Source organism: Dermacentor andersoni, chromosome 6, assembly GCF_023375885.2.
Source record: "Dermacentor andersoni chromosome 6, qqDerAnde1_hic_scaffold, whole genome shotgun sequence".
NCBI classification, from domain to species: domain Eukaryota; kingdom Metazoa; phylum Arthropoda; class Arachnida; order Ixodida; family Ixodidae; genus Dermacentor; species Dermacentor andersoni.
The window spans coordinates 3,474,373-3,499,252 of record NC_092819.1 but is presented as its reverse complement, the minus strand read 5'-3'; the positions used below and the strand labels follow the sequence as shown (position 1 = coordinate 3,499,252).

At 43.2% G+C, this 24,880-nt stretch overlaps 1 protein-coding gene across 1 annotated transcript in view; it reads right to left on the bottom strand.

The window, feature by feature from the left end:
• Window positions 1-22,080, bottom strand: part of Cdc5 (cell division cycle protein 21) — a 145,347-nt gene extending 123,267 nt beyond the window's left edge. Inside the window, exons 1-4 of the mRNA XM_050170303.2 lie at window positions 21,850-22,080; window positions 17,744-17,847; window positions 10,870-11,031; window positions 6,574-6,704 (exon numbers count right to left, since the gene is read on the bottom strand). Coding sequence (XP_050026260.1) covers window positions 6,574-6,704; window positions 10,870-11,031; window positions 17,744-17,847; window positions 21,850-21,894 — 442 coding nt within the window. The 5' untranslated portion in view covers window positions 21,895-22,080. The remainder of the gene's footprint in view (window positions 1-6,573; window positions 6,705-10,869; window positions 11,032-17,743; window positions 17,848-21,849) is intronic.
• Between the last annotated feature and the right edge of the window lie 2,800 nt (window positions 22,081-24,880).

Sequence of the window (24,880 nt, the reverse complement as noted above, 5' to 3'; positions counted from 1 at the left end):
TTAAGGCTTCAGCGCGTTCGCCTTCAACGATGTCAGGCTCTGTGCTTTCAGCTCCTGTGAAATCGGCTTCTGCAAAAGCGACTGGCAAGAATACAGCTTCGGCTCGTGTTGACTGACGTTGCGATCAGAATATAACTGTCCTCAATGTAAATGCGAGGAGTGTACTCAACAAAGTTGAAGCTCTCAATTGTTTGGTGGAAAGCCACAACCCAACAATTGTCTGTCTTACTGAGACTTGGTTAAATGAATCTGTTATTAATATCAAAATCTTGCCTCCTGGTTATGCACTTCTTCGGAAGGACATGCATGTTGGCCGTGGTGGTGGTGTGGAAATTCTCATTAAAACAAGTCTTAAATTTTCTTTATTACATGAACTTCCTGGCATTGAGGCTATATGGTGCAAAGTATACAGCAAAGGTATTGTAATAGTTGTTGGTGTTATTTATCGCCCTCCGAACTCCGACGATATTTTTCCTGGTATCAATGAGTACCTTATTAGTAACAAGTTGTGTGGTTGCAAATTATTGTTAGCTGGGGATTTCAATCTCCCATGCATTAATTGGAGCACACTTACCCCAACTGGCCGTGATAGGGCGCTTTGCGCTTCCCTGATCGACCTGGTTATTTCATTTGGGTTAACTCAACTTGTGGATTTTGTAACGCGCGAAAACTCAATATTAGACCTTATATTTGTAAACGAAGCACTCTTATCGCACGGAGTTAAATGTGAAGTCACCGAAGGCTTATCTGACCATAAAGTTGTTGAAATTGCCTTGAACTTAGTGTGCTCTCGACTAAGACCTGAATTCACAACTGTTTTTGACTTTTCTGAAGCTGACGATACTTCCGTACTTGACACTTTAGCCTCAACTTTTGATGACTTCCAATGCTGTAGTGAACTTTGCAATGTAGACACGCTGCTCCTTAAATTTTGTTACATTGTCCATGAATGCCTGTCAAAGTACGTGCCCCAAAGATGTATTAAACGGAACCAAAGACACCCTTGGTATAATAGAGAAATAATTGAGCTCACTCGTCGCATTAAGCGGCTACGTAAGCAAAGCCATTCCGAGTGTAAGGACAATACTTCTTTATTCAACACGTTGAAGTCTAAATTAAGAGCGAAAATGCAAGAGGCTAAGAACTTTTACTTTAATAATACATTGGCTACATTTATGAAAAAAAAATCCACCTAGGTTCTGGAGATCGATTAGTCCTGCATCTTCTGTACCTTCTTCCTTTATTCTTAATGACCAATCCTGCTCCCAATCTAAAACTATAGCCAATGCCTTCAACAACTTCTTCAAATCTGTTTTTTCTACCGATAATGGCACCAATTCCCCATTTTCCGCGTGCAGCAATCTGCCCTCTCTTCCAAATCTTGATGTTACCTCCTCTGGAGTACATAACCTCATATTAAAACTTGATGTAACGAAAAGCCCAGGCCCAGACGGCATTCCAAATACGTTCCTAAAGAGGTACTCGGAATGGTGCGCAAACTATCTGACTTTAATATTTAAAAAATCAATAGGCTCTACAACAGTTCCCCGGCTGTGGAAATTGGCTAACGTCGTGCCCGTATTCAAGTCCGGAAACAAACAAATAATACCAAATTATAGGCCAATATCTTTAGTTTCCACCAGCTCTAAACTCTTGGAGCACATTATTCACAAGCACATTGTGGAATATCTAAATGCAAACAATGTTCTTTCCCGATCGCAGCACGGTTTTCGTGCTGGCTATTCCACTGTTACGCAGTTGCTTGAATTTACACACGACATTGCTTCTTCCCTTAACAGCCGAGGACAGCTTGATGCCATATTTATTGACTATTCTAAAGCCTTCGATTTGGTTTGCCATGCTAAGCTTTTAGTTGAACTTCGTACATTTTTTGGTGACAGCAAGCTGGTTGAATGGATAGCTGATTACTTACGGTCGCGCTCTCAATTTGTTACGTTTAACCGCGCGAAGTCGTCAGAGGTACAGATTACATCTGGAGTGCCGCAAGGCTCGGTGCTGGGACCGCTTTTGTTCATTATTTTAATAAATGACGTAGCAGAAATCATTGGCGATACTCAAGTTAAACTTAGAATGTATGCAGACGACTGCGTTATCTACAACACCATCTCTGATGCTCATGATCAGATTGCGCTAAATAACGTTTTTTCATTGTTTTGAAACTGGAGTGAAACCTGGCAAATGTCTATTAACTTAAAAAAGACTGTAGCTATGACCTTTTCAAACAAGAAACAGCCCCTTTCTTTAACTTATACTAATGACGGAGTCAGCCTAATACATATTATGGAGTTTAAATACCTCGGTGTGACTCTAACATCAAATTTAAAATGGCGCAAGCATGTTGAAATAATCTGCAATAAGGCTCGTCGAAAACTTTGGTATCTCCAACGCACGTTAAGCAACTCAACAAGAGAATGCAAATTGACTGCATACAAAACTTTGGTCAGGCCCATACTAGAATATGCATTGGTTGTTTGGTCACCTCACCTCAAGCACGACATAGCTATGTTAGAATCTGTCCAAAAAAAAGCAATCAGGTTCATTTTTCGTCGCTATGACCGGCAATTCTCGCCTACTTCGCATGCGCACGTTTTAACGCTGCAATCTCTCGAACATTGCGTACTTCTGATCGCGTTATCCTTCTTCATAAGATAGTTCACACCGGCTTGAGTGTTCTGGCGCCAATTTCTTTTGTTGCAGCTTCTGCACGCTGTACTTGACGATCTGATCCCCTGAACATTGTGCCCTTCAGGTCGAATCTTGATTCTTTTAAGTTTTCCTTCTTTCCGCGGACGGTGGATTTATGGAATAACCTTGATGGGTCTCTGCGCAGACTCGGTACTGAGCATTTTGAAAAAGAATTGCATAATTATGTATTCTGTTAATGTTTTCTTGTATTCTGGTGAATTTTATTGAAAGTATTTGTAATTGTATTTTTTTTTATTATTATTACTCTGTACTCACTCATGCTATGTCTCAGAAACTGAGACAGCAGTACTTGTAAATAAAATAAAGATAAGTCTCCAACATTAGGATGGATAGTTGGGCGTGTTGGTTAAGCATGATCTGAAGCGAAGGCGCTAAAACGACGGAGGACAAAGAAGAAACCCACACACACGCCCTGTGTGTGTGTGTGTTTCTTCTTTGTCCTCCGTTGTTTTAGCGCCTTCGCTTCAGATCAGTCTCCAACAAGTCTATGTATGTAAGAAAAAGTAACTGTATATAATGCGACAAACAAGGCAAATAAACATGTTGCGCCATCATAGATTCTGCCCCCATTCCCCCTGATGTATCACGCGCGACGCTTGCTCCCCGCTTTTCTCCTTTGTGCACACAGGACTGAGTCACCATCATTGCCTCACCCATTCCACCTCCCCACCTACGCTTTCACTCGCACATACAGCATGCAGCGCGCGGTCATTGTGTTATCGCCCTTAGACTTTATATGAAACATGAGGGCGACGGCAGGAATGCGCCTGGAGTGTCCATATAATTGCTATCGCAATAATATAATAAACGTATCCGGCAACTGAAGCATCCCGTCGCCCATTACTTTCTGCAAAAGAAGATGTAACAAAATCGAACTTTCACCATACGACAATTCGCTGCGTCACAACAATGTACTGTTTTTCTTCTGTGGGGCGGGGGCACCGAAATGAAAAAAAAAAAAAGAAGCATAGGAAAGTATGTTGGCCAGAACTGAATGCCTACTTTGGGCACCTAATGGGGCTACAGAAGGAATACCGAAGAAAACATGAGACGCTTGGTCCACTGAGAACCATACGCATACTGCTCAGTATTTTACACCACCGAAACAAGACTTTCCAGAGAGGTTCCGCTCAAGCGAACGCGGTGCAATCCTTGTAGTCCCCACAGTGATGCCGGCGAGCGACCATTGTTTTTTTTTTCTCGTCTGCTAGCAAGAAAGCATCCAAAACTCTGCCAGGCGAAAATCCACTCGGCCAGAGCAAACCGAACGCGCACCGAAGTGCGCCGCATGGTGGTCATGGCAACACGAGAAAAACGTATGCGCTCTGGCTGGCTCTGGCAGCCCGCGGGTAGGGTAGCGAGAACAAAAAAAATTGAAGAGGCTAATAAAAGTCAAAGTAGAAAAAATAAATAAGAACGTAATTACTTTGGCTGGCTTTAGTGCCTTGACATGGATGTTCTGGCATAGGTTAAAATAAAAATGTTGATATTTTTTTTTATGTGACCCGACGGCACAAATGAACCACCAGAACGTTTCGACTCATTGGACCTCGCTGGGTGCTTTGTCAACTTGTCTGCTAGTGTGTTGATTTGGCTTGTCTCGTTGTATGTTCCAATGTAAGACTTTAGAAAAGTCAATGGACCTTTGGCATCAGATGTTTATAACAACATTAAAGCCACAAAGTTCCGCAATTGAAAATCTAAAGCATAAATTTGGAAATGTCAATGCACCTTTCACATCAAGCGCTTATGAGATTTATACCGAAAAAGTTTCGCAATTGATATCCATGCACTCCATAAATTTCGCGGCCTCAGCGAGATGCCACGGCGAGCCCGCTCGCCATCAAAACGCCTTTGAAACTTTGTGCTTGGATGGGACTGCTTGGCGTTATGTGACTCCCGGTGTATGGGCGTTGCTGCGAAATCCAGCCCGAGTTCGCAATCTTCACGGTTAAATGTCTTTTTGAGCGTCAAAAAGACATTCTAGACAAAATCCAGAATGATTTTCGGCATGAGGGGTTGCTTTGGTCGGCGGTGCATGGACAGCACGAAAAAATTTAGGGGGGAGGGGGGGGGGCTGAAGCCCCATAAGCCCCCCCCTCCACCTGGTGCACTTTTCATGCTTTGTGTCATTTTCGTTAATGCTAACACATCACAAACCTACATACTAAATATTAGGGGTGTGCATATACCGGATAGTACATTTTGAATCCAATATCAAATCGAGCCAAGAAAAAATGTCAAATACTGAGTCGAATATAAAATATCTGAAGATGTTTCACAACATTTAATTCATACATATTTTGGGCAAGCAAACATGGTGATGAACATGCTCAGGAGTCTCTTAGCATTGCATAACAAGGATGTCGCAAGCTATCAGTAACTTAGGTACATATAAATAAAGATATACAGTGTGGTCTATTCTTATTAAAGGGAACACCTTTTCGATAATCTCGTAGCTACAACAGGCTGAAGGTTGGCCAAAATGAGAATGGTATTTAACACTCATTCCTCATCTTGGAACAAGCCAAACCGCACAAAAACTCTTGTGTGGCCCAGTGCCTACTCCATAAAAGTAGTTTGAAGCGTTTCAAATGTTTCTGTGGTCACCTTTGCAAGGAGCAAAGAATATGTCTACGAGATTCACTGTCCATCATGAAAAGATGTTATGATTTAACAAGAGTAGCATGACGACAGTTTCAACAAGCGTAACCAAAAAATCATGAGCCATTCTACTCTGTGAAAGCAGTTGACCAGTGAAGCCGTTTAGCACACGACACGACGGTGACACATAATTTTGAACAAAGGCATGAACTTGTTTATGGTCTTGATGGGTGGTCATTGTGATGAAAGGTATGCACATTCATTCATTGTCTTGATCGGTGGTCATTATTTCACTCGCAACTGCAATCACATTCTTTGATAATGTCAAATTGATGCACATAAGTCGCTGGGTGGTCGGTTGGGCCGGATCGGTGTGGCATCGCAAGGGATATGTCTGCAACGCGGAACACGCAAGCCACTCCCTTTTCGGTACTGACACATCCACATTGAAATCACTGACGACAACAGGGGTAGTGTCATCACAGCTAATTCAAGCAAAGTGAGTAGCCATGAACCTTACGGGACTATGAATCATTGCATTTTTTGCTTGCTTACAGGGGTATGAGCCATTGATCACGGGGGTATGAGCCATTGCTCACAGGGGTATTGAACCATTGATTATGAGAGTTTTTGATATGCTGTTCTGCATGTTGTGTGATTAGAAAAAATTTAAGCACTGTTCGCTTCACTTTGCTGAGTGCTTGCAGCCTCTGCCTTATGAACCATTGCATATTTTTCTTGCTAACAGGAGCATGAATGCTTATGGGGGTATGATCCATAGATGATAGTTTTTGTTCACGGAGAACAAAAAATGCATGGAACCCTAGCCATATACAGCTTCGCTGCAAAACACATAGGACATTTTATGGTGATGTTGGCTTGGTTACTGTCTTGTGAAGTGTCCACGTACACCCACCTAACGACCTAGTGGGAGAAGACAGCAATACAAGTATGAAGAGCTTCATGAAGTCAGTTTCGTTTTCTTGGGTGTGCCCTTATACATTTGATGCTACAGCACCAGCAGGAACCATGTTTTTCGAAAGTTGAATGGCACACTACTAGAAAATAAACTTACTCTACTGCATTCACACACTAATCATGGCAAGTTGCAGAGATGATCACACCTAATGAAAACATGTAACATTAGAGAACAGAGCACGCAAAACTTGCAGAGTTCAGTGGCTCATCCTTTTTCCAGTGAACAGCCAAGTGCAGGAGAAAACAAAAGCACTGCAGACTCACCATCTTCGTCCATGTCCTTTGGATCGGGACGGGCAGGCTTTGTCTCCGGGTTGGGATCAATCTCGCCTGGCTTTAACTTCCGTGGGTCATCAAGAATTTCCCCTTCTTCTTCTTTCTTCTGAGCTTGATCTCTAAAGCGCAGCAGAGAAAATCGGTCTTGTGGGAAAAGCAAAACAAGGAGATCCCAAGGGGCACTGCAGCAAAATGGCCACACCGTCCATCTTCAAAAAGATTACATTCTCCAAAATAATATACTATACAGTAATTCAAAGGGCACTAAAGAGAAACACTGAATTATTCAAGAAACAATAAAGTATTCTTGAAAACTCTACTTTCATTGGCTTTGCTCTAATAGCTTGATTATTAGAATATGACGGTCAAACCTTTGTTTTTGAATTACGCACCGAAATCCCAAGGTCAATAGGTCAGTGTGATGCCACGGATTGCGAAGTATTTTTTCGGATTTAGGCAGTTATTTACTTATCTAGTTATTGGTACCTCAAGTGTCCCAGAGGGATATTACATGAGGAGTGGATGGAAAAAAAGAAAAAAGCAGTGGTTCTCGGTTAATATGTTACGTAATGACCAGGGTGTCTACCAAGTTGACATTTCCAAATCCCCTGAGTTTTCCAGGTATTTCCTGAGTGCCTCTGAAAAAGTCCCTGAGTGACATGGAACTTCGTTTTACATCAAGACAGGCAGACACTATGTCACCCGATGCTGTCAATCTCTAGTAAGCATGCTGAGAAATGACTGAATCCAGTTTGAATTTAAAAAAAAAAGAAAAGAAAAAAAAATTAAATTATAGGGTTTACGTGCCAAAATCACTTTCTGATTATGAGGCACGCCGTAGTGGAGGACTCCGGAAATTTCGACCACCTGGGGTTCTTTAACGTGCACCTAAATCTAAGCACACGGGTGTTTTCTCATTTCGCCCTCATCGAAATGCGGCCGCCGTGGCCGGGATACCATCCCGCGACCTCGTGCTCAACAGCCCAACACTATAGCCACTGAGCAACCACGGCGGGTAGTTTGAATAGTAAGGAGTATCATTTATTTGATATAAAAAAAGAATATGTAGCTAGGGGTTAGTAAAATGCACAGCGAATAAAATAACTACGAAAAAAAAAAAATGTAAGACTCATGGCAAATCGAGTGGAACATTCTCAAATATGAATAAAAAGATGATGCATACATAAACAAATGTTTTCGAATATCCACTTCAGTCACAAATTATGATCAACTGTTGATACATATGTGTGAAACAGGTGGTGCTTGAGGCTCCACTGAAAGCAAATCAAGGTGATAGAATGACTCTGAGCATTTTATGATGAGTCATTATAATTACAGAGTAACTAAATATTTGAATATTGTAAAGTAAGTCATATGTTTCTCCATAACAAGGATTAAATCCCCCACTTGAATTACATGCACAAGTTATTCATTAGCCTCAAGCATTTCAAGAAAGAAAAAGAATATCTATATTTCAAGGTTGCTACCGACCTGCCTCACATCACGCGTCATGTAAAACATGGCAGTGCCTGCACCAAAGCGATACTCTGTAATGATACATACCACTCAGAAGCAAAATGAAAGTATTTTAAGTTGTCCGAATCTTCAATTTGCCGTAAGCTTAACGTTCATGCTCCATTCCTTGCCATCACTGCACAGACATGGCAAAAACAGGTCGCGTCTACAAATGTGGACGCCGTGACTGAAGGCGATATGAGCTACTTTTATTAATTTATAGGAAGCTCCTTGGTATGAGGCCCAAACTTTGTCATAAATGAGATTCTCAACAGCTGGTGTGTCAACCTCAACTCTCCTGACACACTCTCAGCCTGCGCACAACACCTCAGTGTTGCATTTCACTGCTTTAGCGAGTTTATTTCTGTTCGAATGAGGAACACCTGCGTTCCAGCGTCAGCCAACACTTTGTTTTTTGAGCTCAAGCTCCTTGAAAAAAGTGGCGGCAGGCTTCCTTTCCCATTCATTCCTCAATGCGTAGGTCCTTTCTGTTTTCGTCCTCCTACCATGCGTTCGCCGCGCGGGCCATTTGAAACATCCTCTTCGTCAGCTGTACAGTCAACATCCGATTTTTCGGATTCCCTAAGGGCCGCGAGAACGTCCGTAAAATCGGGCCGTCCGAAAAAATGAATGCATGTCTTTTACTGCCATTAAATTAAAGGCTGAAATCGCCACAGGCACATCCGAAAAGGCCTACCAGCATGTTTATTAGGCCTACTGGTGCCCGTACTGTGACAGGAGATGATGGATGGATGCATGTATAACTTGTGGGGTTCTCCTCCCGTGCTCTTGGGACAAAGGAACGACAACACACAGTAGTGCAAACCATCACAAGGGCATTTATTGCACCTTTCATAGATCAATGCCTGCTAGCCGAGTTGCTATCCACAAAACATGCCGATGGGCGCGCGACAAATCTAGAAGTCCAACTCACCGGCGACAGGATAGTGAGCGAAATTGTTCGCCCCATGCTGGATCCCAACGCCTGGTCGTTCGCACGTACTGTCACGCGAACGGTGGCGCATTCCAAGGCGGCCACGCGAGACGGTCTCGCCTTGTCTTCCCCGCACCCAAGTAACCCCGCAGCGGCGCGACACTCGCGCCATCTCTCGCACCGCGCTTGTACCACTCCGACCGCCGCGGGCACCAGGCCACGCGAGCCGTGCGGGAAAACCAACATATCAGGGGATGCGTGAGAGTCGCGCATCCCCACAAACTAAGGAATAGATACTGTGTCCCGTGACAGTTGCCCCTTCCCACACTTGTTATGCTTCACCGCGTAACATTTTTGTATTGAGGCAAAGCTGACTTTTGGGAACCGGCATTATGCAACGCGCCGTACTTTCCGAGCTTCGAAGCCAATCACGAGGATCACAAAGATGGAGTCAGTGCCACTGCTTACAGTGGCGAATTCTTTCAATGAAAGACACTGCGCCGAACGGCAAGAAGTTTTATAACGAACGTTGAAGCAGCTAGGCCTAGCGTTTACCACGGTGGTGAGGTAATCAAAACGGTGGAAGCGGTAGCTTTGATTAATGCCGTTTCAGACCTGTGATCACAGCAAGAAGTCCAGAAAATCAGACGGCGAAGGGCCCTTACGTCTGAAATTTCAGACATTTTTTCTTAGCCATTGATTCTGTGGGGTACGTGATAGTGCCGCGGAGCTGTCGAGCGTACGGAAAGTCGACCATTCACTGTAAACTCCTCCAGCCGATGCACGGCGTTAAAAGACGATTCATTATGATCCCTCTCTGTTACGCAAGCCAGCATTACTACGACTTTCGTTCCCTTTCAATAAAATTACAGCTAACTCTCCCTGATAGAAGCACAAATTCCCCAAGTATTTCCAGACTATTCAAGATCCCTGCGAATTCCCGGTTGGTAGACACCTTGAATGACTCTCTATGGCTGTTTTAAACTGGGTGCAATCTGTTAACATGGAGATGTGGCCGGGAAGGTTATTCCAGTCTTGTGCCGTATCCAGAAAAAAAGACCCCTGGAAGATCTTTGCATTGTGCTCGGGATATACGGCATTAGGATGGCAATGGTGATATGTCTGATAGGTCGGTCTGGTGAATGCCTTGCCTGGTGGCAAGGAATACAAAAAATTTATTAGAAAGATGGAAGGCCAAGCTGAGATTTTGCAGAAGTCATACTGATGTTGTTTGAGTAATTAGAGATATGAACCTGGAGGCACGGTTCTGGATGGATTCAAGCATATTTGTAAGGTTAGCTTGATGAGAGTCAAAAATGGTATTAGCATACTCAACTTAAGGTCTTACAAGTGTTTTATAAGCTCTTCGCTTTGAGGTGGCATGTGCCAAAGTGAGGTTGTGACGAAGATAAACCAGGAAACGATTAGCAGAAATAGTAATGTCAATAACAAGTTGTGACCACGTTAGATCACAGTAAATGTGAATACCTAGGTACTTAATGGTTAAACAAATGTTCTTGAAGCTCCCTAAATTCAGCCTTTGGCTCTTTTGGAATACTATGTAGTTTATTTTTACAGGTAAAAATTTCGCTAGTGGACTTCGTCGAAGTCCATGACATAATGGCATTGCCACCGGTCTTTCCTAGCTTCTCGCAGTAAGTGTCGATATTTTCAGTTTTCCAGGGAAAGGTTGTTTACTAACACAGCTCACATGATTTTTTTCTTTAGTGTCCCTTTAAAGTGAAGGCATTCCTCTAAAGAAAAGACACAAGGTGTAAACAACAATGTCATGTTCCAAGCACTGTGGAAGCATAAAAGTGTCACAAAGCACTCACAGAAGGTACTCGTAGTGCTCCAGGCATTGTGCAGCAGTTCGGCCGATGATCGGTGCAATGGTTCGCCACTGAGTGGGCATCAGCTTTGCCAGGTGAAGCAGTTTCTCCTCCTCTTCCCGTGTCCATTCTGTTTTCTTGATGCTTGGGTCCAGCCACTCATACCTGCAAGACAAGCGTTGGCAACTAATTGTTACACACTGTCACTACTAGATGCATGTCAACATCTTTGAATACAGTCCACAGGACCAACCACACTGAGGCCTAGCGACCAACCTACTCATTCAGCATATGTGCATTCAAAATTCAATTACAATCAAGGGCGTGGTAGAGTAAATGAGGCAATTACCATATTTACTCGAATCTCATGTGCACTTTTTTTTTCTGCTAAAGCGGGTCCAAAAATTGCGCACGTGTTAGAATTGGGTATGACCTTAAATCTGCATTACCATATCGCCATCGGCATTTCAAAATGGCCACCTCGTACGCGCTTCGAGCCTAGCTGCCGTAGCTTCCTCCATGTACTGCAGTACGTGTGCTTAGGCAATGCTTCCTATGGCTCAGGTTAGTGCACCATCTGTCTTCCCGTTTTCTGCATTTGCTCTATCAGCATGGAAGTGCCAACTGCAAAGACATGCCGAGTTCATCACGATCACGTTCATGCTTGTGTGCGTGTGACACCATGCTTGTTAATTTAGTTAGTAAGCAAATGTTTAGAAATATTATACGGCGTATAAAACTACTATTCTTACTTTTCGTATAGCTGTCTACTAATTTGCTAGCGTAATCGATGCTTCGCCTTTCGCACGAAACTGCGACTTTTTTTATTTATCCCTACTTTATTGTATTAGGAGTAAATGTTTGTTTTTTCCAAATGGGAGAAAGTTGTATGTAACAAGCAGGTGACGCCCCCTTGGGCCTAATCTTCATTGGCCCGCCAGGCTCGGTGGCCTGCCAGGCTCAGTTAGGCAACATTGGTCACAGCACCAATAAACACCGGCGAGCACAGCTGCTCGGGGGGCCAGCTACTGCTTCTCTAGGCCTGATGTTGTTTTACATAAATTTTTATCTTTTAGTGGTCAAAGCTCCTTCTGCTCTTGAAGCAATCTGTTGCCGCTTGTTTTCTTCCACGTTGCGCTGAGTCTGTGTTTAAACATGTCATGGCTCTTCACCTCATGATGGTTGAGTCGCACTTCAAGGACAACAGACAAAGACATTACAGACTACTACAGCAATAAGAGAAAAGAATTGGAATTCGTTCATTTGGCTGCCATTCGCTAATTCGACATTTTGGATAATTCGACAAATCTTGGCATTCCCCAAGGGTCAAATTGACAAGAGCAGACTGTACATTTTGTCTGTTTTCTATGTCTTAATAGATTCATTTACACAATAGCAATATTGTATTCATTGGTGGGTTACAGAGTTGAAAGCTTGACGGTAATTTTTTTCGTTCTGCAATTTTCAAGTTCTTGTTTAAAAAATTGATGGCGTAAATAAAAGTCTGCTTGCTAAAATCACTAGACCTTAACATTCTTTTGAAATCTTACAAACCTCATCAAATTTGGTGCAGTGGATGCTGAGCAGAATATGTTTGGTCCCACATATTTTTAGATAGTGATAGTCCTGGGGTAAAGCTTCCTCTTTTAAATACAACAGGTCAAAGAGAATAATGGATGATAATAAAGCTTCAACATTATTATCATCTATATGATATGATATTATCATATCAATATTAATGCATCCCACCAAGAGCTTTATTCAGTTGAGATCACTAGAAGCATCAAAGACCATGTGACTGCCAAGGTGTAACCCCCCTTGGCAGGCTCTCAAGTACTAACACACCCCAGTTGTCTACACAACCACATATAGTATACTTGCATAAAAGCAGTGTGTGCTTGGGTTCTGAATAGACTGCCTCCTTCCCTCTCCAACGAGAGTGGAATGTTAGCAAAGGAGCAGCAGCTGACCAATTAAGTCAGAGGTGTTAATCCTGCAATCAGAGCAAATGAATAGAGCCCTCCAAATGAAGGAAGCAATCTCGCAGCCAGTTTTTCTCCACTTTTCAGTGCCACAGGTTTTCACCCGGTACACAAATTCAACTTTGTGAACCCCGGCAAATACAAGGAATGGGTGTTGCTATTCAATGGTTACAGATAAGCTTCAGGCTTCAACAGAGTGCTGGAAAATGTTCAAGACAGGACATTTCTGTGTGCTACGAGCTCTTGAGAGGCATGTAGTGTCCTCGGCACTTTAACGCTGACTGACAAAGACTGCTCCTCGCTGGAGCTGGTGAAGAAAATGCTCACCAGCCACTTGATTCACCCAACCAATGAGGTCTATGAGAGCATAGACTTCCACCACCACGTCCAGGAGGAAGTAGAGACAGCTGACGACTTCTATGCAGCAGTAGAAAAATGCTTAAGACCTTCCAGAGTGCCCAAGTACTATAAACAATAAATGAGCAAGATTTTCTAATGCCTTGATAAAGCTGTCAACCTGATAGACACTATCCTTGTCTTTGTAGCAATGCATGTTGTACATGTGAGCATCTCAAAGTATTGATTCCCAGGGTGTCTACCAAGTTGACATTTCTGAATTCCCAGAGTTTTCCAGGTTTTTCCAAAGTGCCTTTGCAAAATTCCCTGAGTGACACAGAACTTTGCTTTACATCAAGACAGGCTGACACCATGTTGCCCGATGCTGTCACTCTCTAGTAAGCATGCTAAAAAACGACTTAATCCAGTTTGAATAGTAACGAGTATCATTTATCTTATTCAAAAAGGAATCAGAAGAGATGGCTTAGTAAAATGCACAGTGAATAAAATATAAAAGTATATAAATAAATATAAAAGAAATGGTAAAACTCATTGCAAATCGAGTCAAACATTCTGAAATACATATGAAAAGGAAGGAGATGCATACAGAAACAAATGTTTTTGAATATGAGCTGTTTTTATCAATTGATAACAAGCTCATTGGTATGAGGCCCGAACTTTGTCACAAGTGAGATTCTCAACAGATGGTGTGTCAACCTCCTCAGTGTTGTGTTTCACTACTTTCAAGGGGTTCTTTTGGTTTGGATGAGGGACACCTGCATCTCGGCATCAGTCAACACTTTGTTTTTTGAACTGAAGCTCCTTGAAAGAAGCTGCGGCAGGCTTCCTTTCCCGTTCATTTCTTAATGCACACGTCCCTTCTGTTCTTGTCCTCCTTCCACTGCGCATTCGCCCCACGGACAATTTAAAGCATCCTCTTCGTCAGTTGTACAGTCAACTTCTGATTTATTGGACTCCCTAGGGGCCGCGAGAACGTCCGTAAAATCGGGCAGTCCGAAAAAATGAATGCATGTCTTTTACTGCCATTAAAGGCTCAAATCGCCACTGGCACATCCGGAAAGGCCTACCAGCACACTTATTAGGCATATCGGTGATAATGTGACAGGAGACGGCGGATGGACGTGTGTATAATTAAGGAATAGATACTCTGTCCCGTGACAATTGCCCCTTCCCACGCTTGTTATGCGTCACCGCAATACTTTCTAGTATGCTTCACTGCGTACCATTTCTGTATTGGGGTGAAGCTGACTTATGCAGCTGACTTATTGGGGTGAAGCTGGCATTATGCAACGCGCCGTGCTTTCCGAGCTTCGAAGGTAATCGCGAGGACCACTAAGACGGAGTTGGTGCCATTGTTTACAGCGGCAAGTCCTTTCAATGAAAAACATGGCGCCAAACGGCAAGAAGCATAAGAGGAAGCTTTAGCTCGGGCCGAACTCTGACGCGGCCTGTTCAAATACGTGTAAAACGCAAAAACCTTTTTCTGAGATAACCCCTTGACCGATTTTAATGAAATTTGTTGCATTTGTGAGAGAAAGTTAAGTTCTAGTGACTGTTGGAAGCAGAATTTCGATTTTGGGGCTTGAGAGAAAGTTAAATTCTAGTGACTGTTGGAAGCAGAATTTCGATTTTGGGGCTGAGTTTCGTTAAAAAGATTTTAAAAAATTTGAAAGTTTGAAAAGAATAGAAGCACTAAGTTTACAAATTAGTAGTTCTCCATCAGGAAGATATTGTGGTTCTGTAAACGGCACCCATTAGATCATTCAAAGCGGACAAATTCGATATGTCATTTCATATCTTACATGAATTGTTACGTTGAGTACAAGGGTTCTGCAAAAGCTGTATTTTAATATTACTAAATTTTTTACGATTTGTGGTAACATTTTGATTTTGTCCGCTTTAGATGTACCATTAGGTACAATTTACAGAATTGTGATATAATTTTTCATTGCTGAGCTAAAGAGTTGTAAACTTGATGGTTGCGTTTTCTGAAAATGTTCCATTTTTGCCAATTTTTAATAAAAAATTGACTACCTAATAAAAAATTCAACACAAACAGTCACTAGATTTTACGTTTTTCTTTTAAATGCAACAAACCTTGCCAAATTTGGTGCAGTGGTTGCTGAGAAAGACAAATTCTTTTACATGTATTTAGATAGGAGCACTCGAGCTAAAGCTTCTTCTTAACAGCGAACGTCAAAGCAACTAGGCCTAGCATTTACCACAGCATTGAGGTAATCAAAATGGCGGCAGTGGTGGCTTTGAGTAATGCCGTTTCGATCTTGCGGTAATGGCAAAAAAGTCTGGAAAATCTGACGGCGAAGGGCTCTTGCGTCCGAAATTTGAGACGTTCTTATACATTGACTCTATGGGGTACCTGGTGGTGCCGCGGAGCCGCCCGAATTATCGGGCGTCCGGAAAGTCTGCCATTAGAGAGCTTTAGCTTGTCCAGCATTCCGGTAAATGCAGGCATGCTGGGCGTATTAGCAGATGGCCAGAGGCATAAATGTTAGCGGCTTGACAGATGCAGCAACCTGGTGATGCAGAGCTCAACCAGACAAATACAGAGCTAATTAACACTGCATCAACCAAGTATATTCTACTTTGTTCGTGATGCAAATTTTTTGCATCACACACAATTAATCGTCACACAATTACGGCTCTGCGAAAATTTAGACCAGCAGTGAAAAAGAATAGACTTCATTACTCCAATATTAACTCTGTATTTGTCTGGTTGAGCTCTGCGTCACCAGGTGGCTGCACTGCTCTACTCACGTTAACGCCTACGCCCCTCTGGTAAGACGCACTGCTCGCCTGCATTAACCGAAGTACTGGACAAGCTAATGCTCTTTATTATTCTGTACTCTGGCAACTCCTCCAGCCAACAACATGGCGTCAAAAGACGATTCGTTACAATTCCTCTCTGTTATGTGAGCCAGCATTACTGCGACTTTCATTCCCTTTCAATATAATTACCGCTAATATTCCCTTAATGGAAGCACAAGTTCCCTAAGTATTCCCTGAGTACGTCCAGACTATTCAAAATTACTGAGAATTCAGTTTTCCCAGTTGATAGACACCCTGATTCCATGTCTAAAAGAAGCTGGAGTGAAGATCAAGTCATAGTAGTACGTCTTTTAAACATAACATATAAAGTTTCTTTCATCAAAATTAGTGCAGATGAAGAAGGTCTTGTTCAACATGGTGAACCACATGGGACAGTTTCTCCGTCACCTGTTATAGCATCAGTATGCACACTTCTCCAAATATTAGTAATGAAGCTGCCTCAACAAGCTTGCTCACTTCTGAGCCAAGTGCAATAATTCCTGCATGGCTATGCTATCAGCCAATGACAGTTAATTTGGTGTCAGAGCTGTTCTACCTTAAGATCAACTAAGTGTCAGCAACACTGTTGTGTGTGCATCAAGGTCTCTGGCCAATGCTAAAGAACGGTTTAGTCACACCAAAACGGAAGCACTGGATTTTACAGTGGGCATCAAATGTTCAGACCAATCCCTCTGTGGAATAAACAAGCAAGCTAACAGTTCTTGTCAAAGCAGTTCCGAAATTTAGCTTCAGGTAAGAGTTCCAAGCACATCACTTCAAGCCCCAAGTTCCCTTAAGTGAATGGCAAGGCAGAATGCACAGTACAAACCGATAAATAATTTTTCAGCAAGTCTGCTGATCCTCGTGCAGCAGTCATCATGTGATGCGATATTCCAGGTTTCAACTGGATAAAGTCCCTCCCCAAGGTCCCTTCTACCTGAGTAGCCCCCCAGAGAATACTACAAACAAGATGAAACAGCTCGCAAGCAGCAGAGGGAGAGCTTTAACAACTGTCATGCTGTATGCCTATTGTGACAACTTTCCACAGCTGAGGAGGTGGAGATACAAACCACGAAATTCGCAGGTAAAGTTCAGAGAGAAGTCAGATGACCGCACTCCTATGCGGTAAAAACGTCCACTGGTGTTGTGTCGTCCAGCCCAACCAATGCCACTTGGTGTCGCTTGACTTTCACACTTAAAATATTCACAAGTTGACCTTGCAACATCTAAGGACGCCTATTTTGGACAAATGTGCCCTTAGCCTAATTTGTACACTTGAGCCTGCTCAGGAAATGTGTAACAAAAGCCATGGTCATAGGCCCTAGGCAGAAAGGGCAAAAAAAGCCATCACCGACAGTCCTCCATTGTACTCAGCAAGGTCAGGTAGACCAGCGAAGATGCTGAGATAAGGGCCCCTTATCAGCTTTCTCTACAAAAGGGAGGATGTAGCGTACGCCACCAGGAGAGCTCGATCTAGTCTGGAATCCAAATTAGCCCAAGCATCATATGATTTCCAACATGGAACCATTAAAGTGGTAGGCTCTCCTGTAACATGCTGGTGTTGTCTTGCAGGGGCCTCTGGGTTGTAAAGAGACTGCCTCACTGTTTCTTTGCTACAAGCAAAACCCTCATTCGACAGTCACAAGCAAACAGTACAACAGAGTGTATTTGCTTAATTTTACAGACATGAATTAACAAAAAAAATTACTCACCAACGAGCTTTGCACTGCTTTGCAGACTTGCGATGAAGTAATGATGCTATTCGTGACCACTGGTTTTTGCCATATTTCATCACTGCTGCTTTAAGGATTTCATCCTGAAAAATGGATATTTCATGACAAAGAGCATTAAAAAAGCACCCTGTCTTTACAGCAGTTTTTATATGCCCCATTAGTCATTGCAAGACAGGGCTTGCTTAAACATACAGCAATCATGATTTCTACTACTGCTTCCAACATTATCTGGGGCTTTAATTGCTATGATTACTTTTCGGGACACGTTGACATTCACTACGCAACGCCCAGTAAGATGCATCAATGCAAAGATGGGTATCCCTTAATGTGACACTTATCTAGGCCATTCATTTAAAGGACCTGACTAGGATGCAGTGGTAAAGTAACGCTCACTAAGGACAAAAGGTTCACAGGCACTCCGACATTCTTTACCGCATTCACTTGCACTGATTTGGGCAATAAGTGGATAGCAAAATGGCGAGTTGTCTACTACTGTACTTTTGGTTTGGGGCACAACTCTTTGTTGCTCCAGCATTCCCATGTACGCTTCTGTGGCACGATTATGACTGGCTGCTGAGCGATTGTCTGCTTGAATTTTTCCGTAAATAGAAAATGTTTCGCATTCCATGGAACGAAGTGCACAAGTGTAAATGGGCAGTCGCTGCTACTGAGCCACAGGGAACGGTGGGCCTTGGGTCCCAAGATTAGCAGCCAGAACATGGGAAAGGTTGTGCTTTGCCACACACACAGGCATTCTTGAAGAATCAGGTTACCAGTAGTTGCCTGACGATGGCTTCCACATACGAACTATGGTACGAAATGTCAACTAACAAATTTTCACAAAAAGTGATAAAGGCTTCTGACAATAGTAAAGGTCCTCTGCTTGATAAAGGGCACCAATTCAGCATACTTGCATCGCATATTCTGTTGCCTAGTTGCTGTCAAATATAGATTAAGAATGTTCAGCAGGGAATGGGCAGCAGAACAAAGCACCAGCTCGGCTAGTGATGTCACTACTAGGACCTGGAGCAAAGTAGCACGATATGGCACCTTTGCTTTATCTAAGAAATTTAAGTTTCAACTGCTGATATCTTTGCACTGAACACAGAAGGAAGATGTGTTGCGCATGCAGTGTTAGGCTGTGGGCATGAAGCTCGAGTGCAGCAGGGGAATGAACAATCTGGTAAAGCCGTAATTAAGAGGCATAAAAAGACCAGGCTTATTCAGGTTTATAGTTAAAAAAGCTGCACTCAAGCCATTTACCAGTACTCAAGCTTTACCTTAAGATAAAGGAAGGGTATGCAATACGAAGGTAAGTAAATTGTTTCTCGGTTGTGATACATCAAAACTACAGATTTACACGCATTTAATTGGACGTGATATTTGCGTGACGGTGTTACATGAAGCAAGTCTTTAGTAGCACAATACATGTGCGTGAAACAATTTCTCCTTTACAAAACAGCATACCACATGCAGTGGTGTATACCGCTTAGATGAAGGATGAAGAGTTCACACCTTCTGGAATTGTCAAGCCTTGTTTGCATTGATTGTCCAGCTAAGTTGCAAAACACTCAGGATGTTATGCAGAGATTTTGCAAGAAAAGCAACCACGAGTGCCAACACAGAGAAAGCGACAGCACAAACCGCGCAAACAACAGCATGTTGCCTTGAAGCAAAAGTGGCTGTAGAAGATGCTGTACCATACAATCTTTTGCAAGAATCTGGTTCTGGCTATCTACCTACTGGCAATACTGAGCATGGTGTACCAAAGGCAACCAATCCAAAATATGGTCTTTGCCTATTACATTCAGACTCTGCCCATTATTCGGCTACTTAGGTCAACTTGTATTTAATGGCACTGAGGAAATTTGCATACCCCTAGTCAAAGGCCATGGTTATTTTACGATGACAAGCTTCTTTTATACATTTTCACACATCAGACAACCATATAATAGTCTGCATAAGGACACAAATGTGTATGTTGTTAGGTTTGTTTTATTTACACACTAACACACACACAAAGCACTTAATTGTACAAGAAGTAAATAGAATATTAGGATGAATATAATGCAAGTATATATATATATATATATATATATATATATATATATATATATATATATATATATATATTTAATTCTGGCTTCAGAACATGCCTCGTGTTATATTTGGGCTTGTGACATGAATATAAAGCAATTCTTTGTCCATAACCTCACACGTGCACTAGGCCTGGCTTGGTTCACCTGCTCACCATGCTCACTGTGCCCACTTCAACTTCACCTCGTGCAAGAGTGGGAAGCAAAGAGTTGGCACCGTGAATTATGCAAAATCTTTGTTCCAATTTCAAACGCTGTTAAAGCCACATTAATGTGGTTAAGGCGAATTAATCGCAACCTTCAGCAAAGGCGTCAGCACTCATCCTTTCACTTTATTTTGGGATGACTGTTCGCAAATTACATGAATAAATCCCTGCGAGCATCCACTATTATGCATAGTTTCCAGTTTCATTGCAGCATCACATTGCACTATAATCATTATATATATATGTATATATATATATGTATATATATATATATATATATATATATATATATATATATATATTTTTTTTTTTTTTTCTGAAAGCTCTCTCTCATATTATATTCGTGGTCACGTTATTTACGTGAAAATTCGGTATGTGGGTTCTAATGATGGTACAACACTTGAAAAGCAGTGCGACTTCATGCAAGGCAACCTCAACTCCACAGTGTATGTTGGTTTAATGCCACAATGTTTTTTAAAAACTGAGGTGGTATAGCACAATGTTAGCTAACTGAGACAGACAGTTCTCAGTCACAACAAAGTAGGAGTTAGTTAGGCAGTTGTCACTCGCTGTAGAACTGCAAACTAAGCCAGTCAAAATGCACTGATCAAACAAGTGCTCCTCATGCGAGTGGTTTGTTTTTGTTTCAACTTCCTCTGTTCCGAAGTGGTTATGATTTGCTGGGGTGTGCCAATGGCAAAGTCAGAATAACAGCACTGGAAGTGACTTGCACATTCCAGCCATGGTCGTCAAAGAGCAACATACATGTGGCAGGAGAGGTTGTGTACAGAGTACATGTGGGGCAGCGTAGGAAGCCGACTATGGCATTGGCCAGAATGTGTGTGAGCGCATGCAGCACTTTTGAGTCACCCCTCTGGCTGGAAGCCTCAAAGAAACAGTTAGCTGTGTTCCAGTGCCCATCCGCCCATCACGAAAAGGTCCCCGAATAGTCAAAGCCCACTGTGCCTAACTTATACGTCTTTCCCTCCCACTGAATCAACCTACTTCAGCAGCAAAAACAAACAAATAAATAAATAAATAAAAACGGCGCTTTAAACGGGACTGAGTTTTTGTTTGAGGTAAGAATAGGGTACGAACACCCCGTTGTGTGTGCGTGGGGGGGGGGGGGGGGGGCTTCAGAAAACAAGGCAGGTGGGGCCTCGTAGGACGACTTCACAAACGATGACGCTTCTCAGTGCAATCACGTAACCGAGCCACGAGTCCTCAAGCTCATGCTGCGTTTCCGAAAGTGCACGATTTAAGAGGTGTAATCCAAATTCGGTATCTTACATTTAGACCTTTGAAGATACCCATTCCAGCGACCAACCTACAATACAATGCATGTTTACTTAATACCTCGCAGTTTTATGACTGGGGCGTTTGCTGTTTGGGGCTGCAAAAATCAAGCGATTCAGTGGCAGGGTAATAGTAAATAAAGCGAAAAAAAAAAAGCGACAGCAGTCAAATGACTCCGCTATTTGGTATGTGTGCCAAAGGACAAAGATTATATCCAGTTTAGACTAGAATGCAGTGCGCGATTACAGCATCACATGCCCTACGAGCAATGCGCAAAAGTAAACGGCAAGTGGGGTACTGCGAGTAGCAACGGGTTTCGACTTTTCCATCACGAGCTCCAAGCAGCGTTGCTAGTGTGTAAGGTTACGTTATACACACAAATGCTAACTTTTTTTTTTGGTACCCGATATTTAATGCTGCGAGCAATGAAAAAAGCGGTAAATCGGTGTGAACGACGCAGCTGCTTATTAGTCCTATTCCTTCTTACCTCGGTGTTTCTCCAAACACCGCCTTTGATCATAATCCGTGGCATCTTGGATAGGATCGTGAAAACGCGTACAAATTAATAAAACTAGCACTGCTGCGCAGTTAAGTGTAGAAATTTTGAATATTGCCGTTAGACTGTTCCAGTCCGTCCACTCAACCACTGATTCAACACAGACACAGCCGTAGAGACAGAGACGAACACCACTTTGACGAACACTCTGACATACTTCAGTGCTTCAGCTTTCTCTATGGCTTCAGTTTCACAACCCGGCCACCCGGCTCGGGAGGTGGTCGAAGTGGTGATCACGCGAACTAGCGGCGCTGCAATCGCATCTTTTGTCACTTTTTGTTTCGCTTCTGATAGAAGTTCCTTCATTCCTGGTAGATTTCCGGTTTCCATTTTGAGAAGTAGTTATCTCACAGTTCCTAATTTTGAGCCTCTTTGTGAAAATTTGTCATATGCCAGCTATGTATTGTGAATACATTTCTAGTAATGAACTCGAAACTTGACTTCTGCTTCACTTCTGGTTTCATGTTGGCTGCGCTGCATCGTCTGACGCTATCCTTCTCCGTTTTGTAGGTGCTGTGTGATGTGTGGCGATTGGCTCTCTTGAAAGCTTCCTGAAGAAGTGTTTCCACGTCTCATGACATATATTATTTCAGAGCTCAAAGCGAAATATAAAAGAAAGGTGCGCAGCAAGAAGTTACCTATGCCGTGCTGTTTTGCCCCCGGCTGCACCAGCGACCTGAGACACGATGCTAGTCACCATTTTTTCGCACCGCCGCAAGACGCTGGAGGATTTAAAAGTTAGGAACACATGCTACACCGAAACGACAAAAGCCTTACAAACAAATCAAAAGTGTGTGAACGCCAGTTTGAGGAAGACGGCATTTTGAAATACTACAAGCATGTTGTTTCATGCTGACACGCTCATTAACACAGCGCCCGGTCTGACCTATATAGGAACGACCGCACGAAAGGGGAATCTCAGAGAGCATGATCGAAAGAAATGTTGAGCAAATGAAAGAGGGCCCAAATTTGCCTAAGCACATCGGGACCTGTCCCTCACGCTCTTGTGAACCACGTTTTTCAGACGTGCGGATTCTTGCCCGAAGTAAAGATACTAGAGCAAGGGAACTGGTTGAAGCCTATCACATAGGCAAGAAAGGCAGCCTGTGGGTTAGCGATACTTCGATAACATTATATAAGGCCGAGACGAGGTTTCTTGAGCGTGTTGCGTCATGAATGTTTGATTAGATGCGTGAATGAATGTTTGCTCTGTGCGCATGTGTTGACTGACAGTATATTTGCGCCTGCGTTCTGCAAATAAAACAGTTGTGAGTGGCGCCCTGTCCCGTTCTCTTCTCTTGTCTGTGTCTGTTTATTTGGCGTCTTCATATTTTATAATGAACAGCTACCAACTAGCCCAACAAGAAGTGCTTAAAAAAAAAGAAATATTAATTGATTCCTCGTGGGAAATAGATGCTTGTTCCCGGCGTACTTCCTCGGCTCTTTCGTGGGCTGCCTGAGCACATCTCAAACCCAAAATATGCGCAGCGAAAGCGACGTCCACCAAAAGAACGAGCGCATTTTAGTGCCGGCAAGCACATCGGGCAAAGAATTGCAGTGATAGCGCTTCAACTTCAAACCTGCCGTTGGACTTGGAAGAAGGAACTTCAGAAATATGCGCTACACACTTTGTACTCAACGATCTCACAAACGTGACACTGCCTTCTGCGCTCTGGAGGTTCGAAATTGTTGAGGACGACGCAACACAGAAGCGATGTGGACTATATTTTATATGAGGCAACTGGTAGCGCCGGGCATCTGCAAGTATTGGAAACTGTTGTGCTTGAAGAGGATGACACTTGCTGCATAAACGGCTACAGCAAAATTCCCAAGAGGCTATTTCGAGCTGCGACTAGCACTGCAAGTGTGGGAAGAATCCTGAGAGAAGCTAGCAGACAGCTTGAACATATGCGCGGGCGTGAAAGCAGGCCAGTGTGACACGGCGAGCTAGATAATATGCAACACAAGCAGTGCAACGAACTTACAAAGCAACTAGTATGCGCGCGTTGTCTCCGTCTACAGAGGAAACTTCGACTGAGCATTAAGGCTCCGAGCGCAACGCTCAAGCGATATCACAAACTATGCAATGGAAAGAAAAGGCTGCTGCGCATCAAAAGCAAAAGAAGGACATTTTGGTTCTGAAGGAAAGGCTTTCTGAAATGCCCGATAACAGAATTGAGGAAGCATTGGCCGAACTTCCGCCTTTACATCGACTTGCATTTATGACATCGTTTATACAGCTGAAAGCAAAGTCTCCGTGTGGCATGCGGTATAATGCGGACTGGCGTCTGAATTGTTTAATGTTGAGGACAGCGAGCCCTCGAGCATATAAGCTTCTATCTGACATGAACGTGTTGCCCTTGGCCTCCCTGAGCCGTCTCACACAAATTCTGAAAGGAATACCCAGTGGCGTAGCTAGGTCGTCTGGCACCCGGAGCCCATAGGTCTTCTGTCACCCCCCTCCCCGGGTGTAGCCGGCGGAAAGAGGGGTGTCTTCAGACGTATATGACACCCCCCCGCCCCTCACTGGCCCCTTGCACCCGGGGCCCACGGCCCCCCGGCCCCCCCTGTTGCTACGCCACTGGGAATACCATGCAAGTATGGTTTCAATCCTCTCTGTATGGAAGCTATCGGAAAACAGCTGGGCAACATAGCAGATGGGAGGAAATTCGGCACACTGATTCTCTATGAAATTAAGTTACGCCAGGCGTACGATTTCAACAAGTCAACCTTCAAACTTGATGGTTTTGTGGACTACGGTGGTATTTCAAATGAAGGAACTGACCAACTTGCAGGTCATGCGCTCGTGCTGATGTTCGTACCACTTCTGCAGAGCTGGGTGCAACCGATTGTCACCTTTGCCACGAGAGGTGCTGCGCCTGGCAAGATTTTAGCAGAGCTGATGTTGCAAGCAGTAATGCAATTGCATAAACATGGTGCTATGGCGATCGCCGTAGTCATG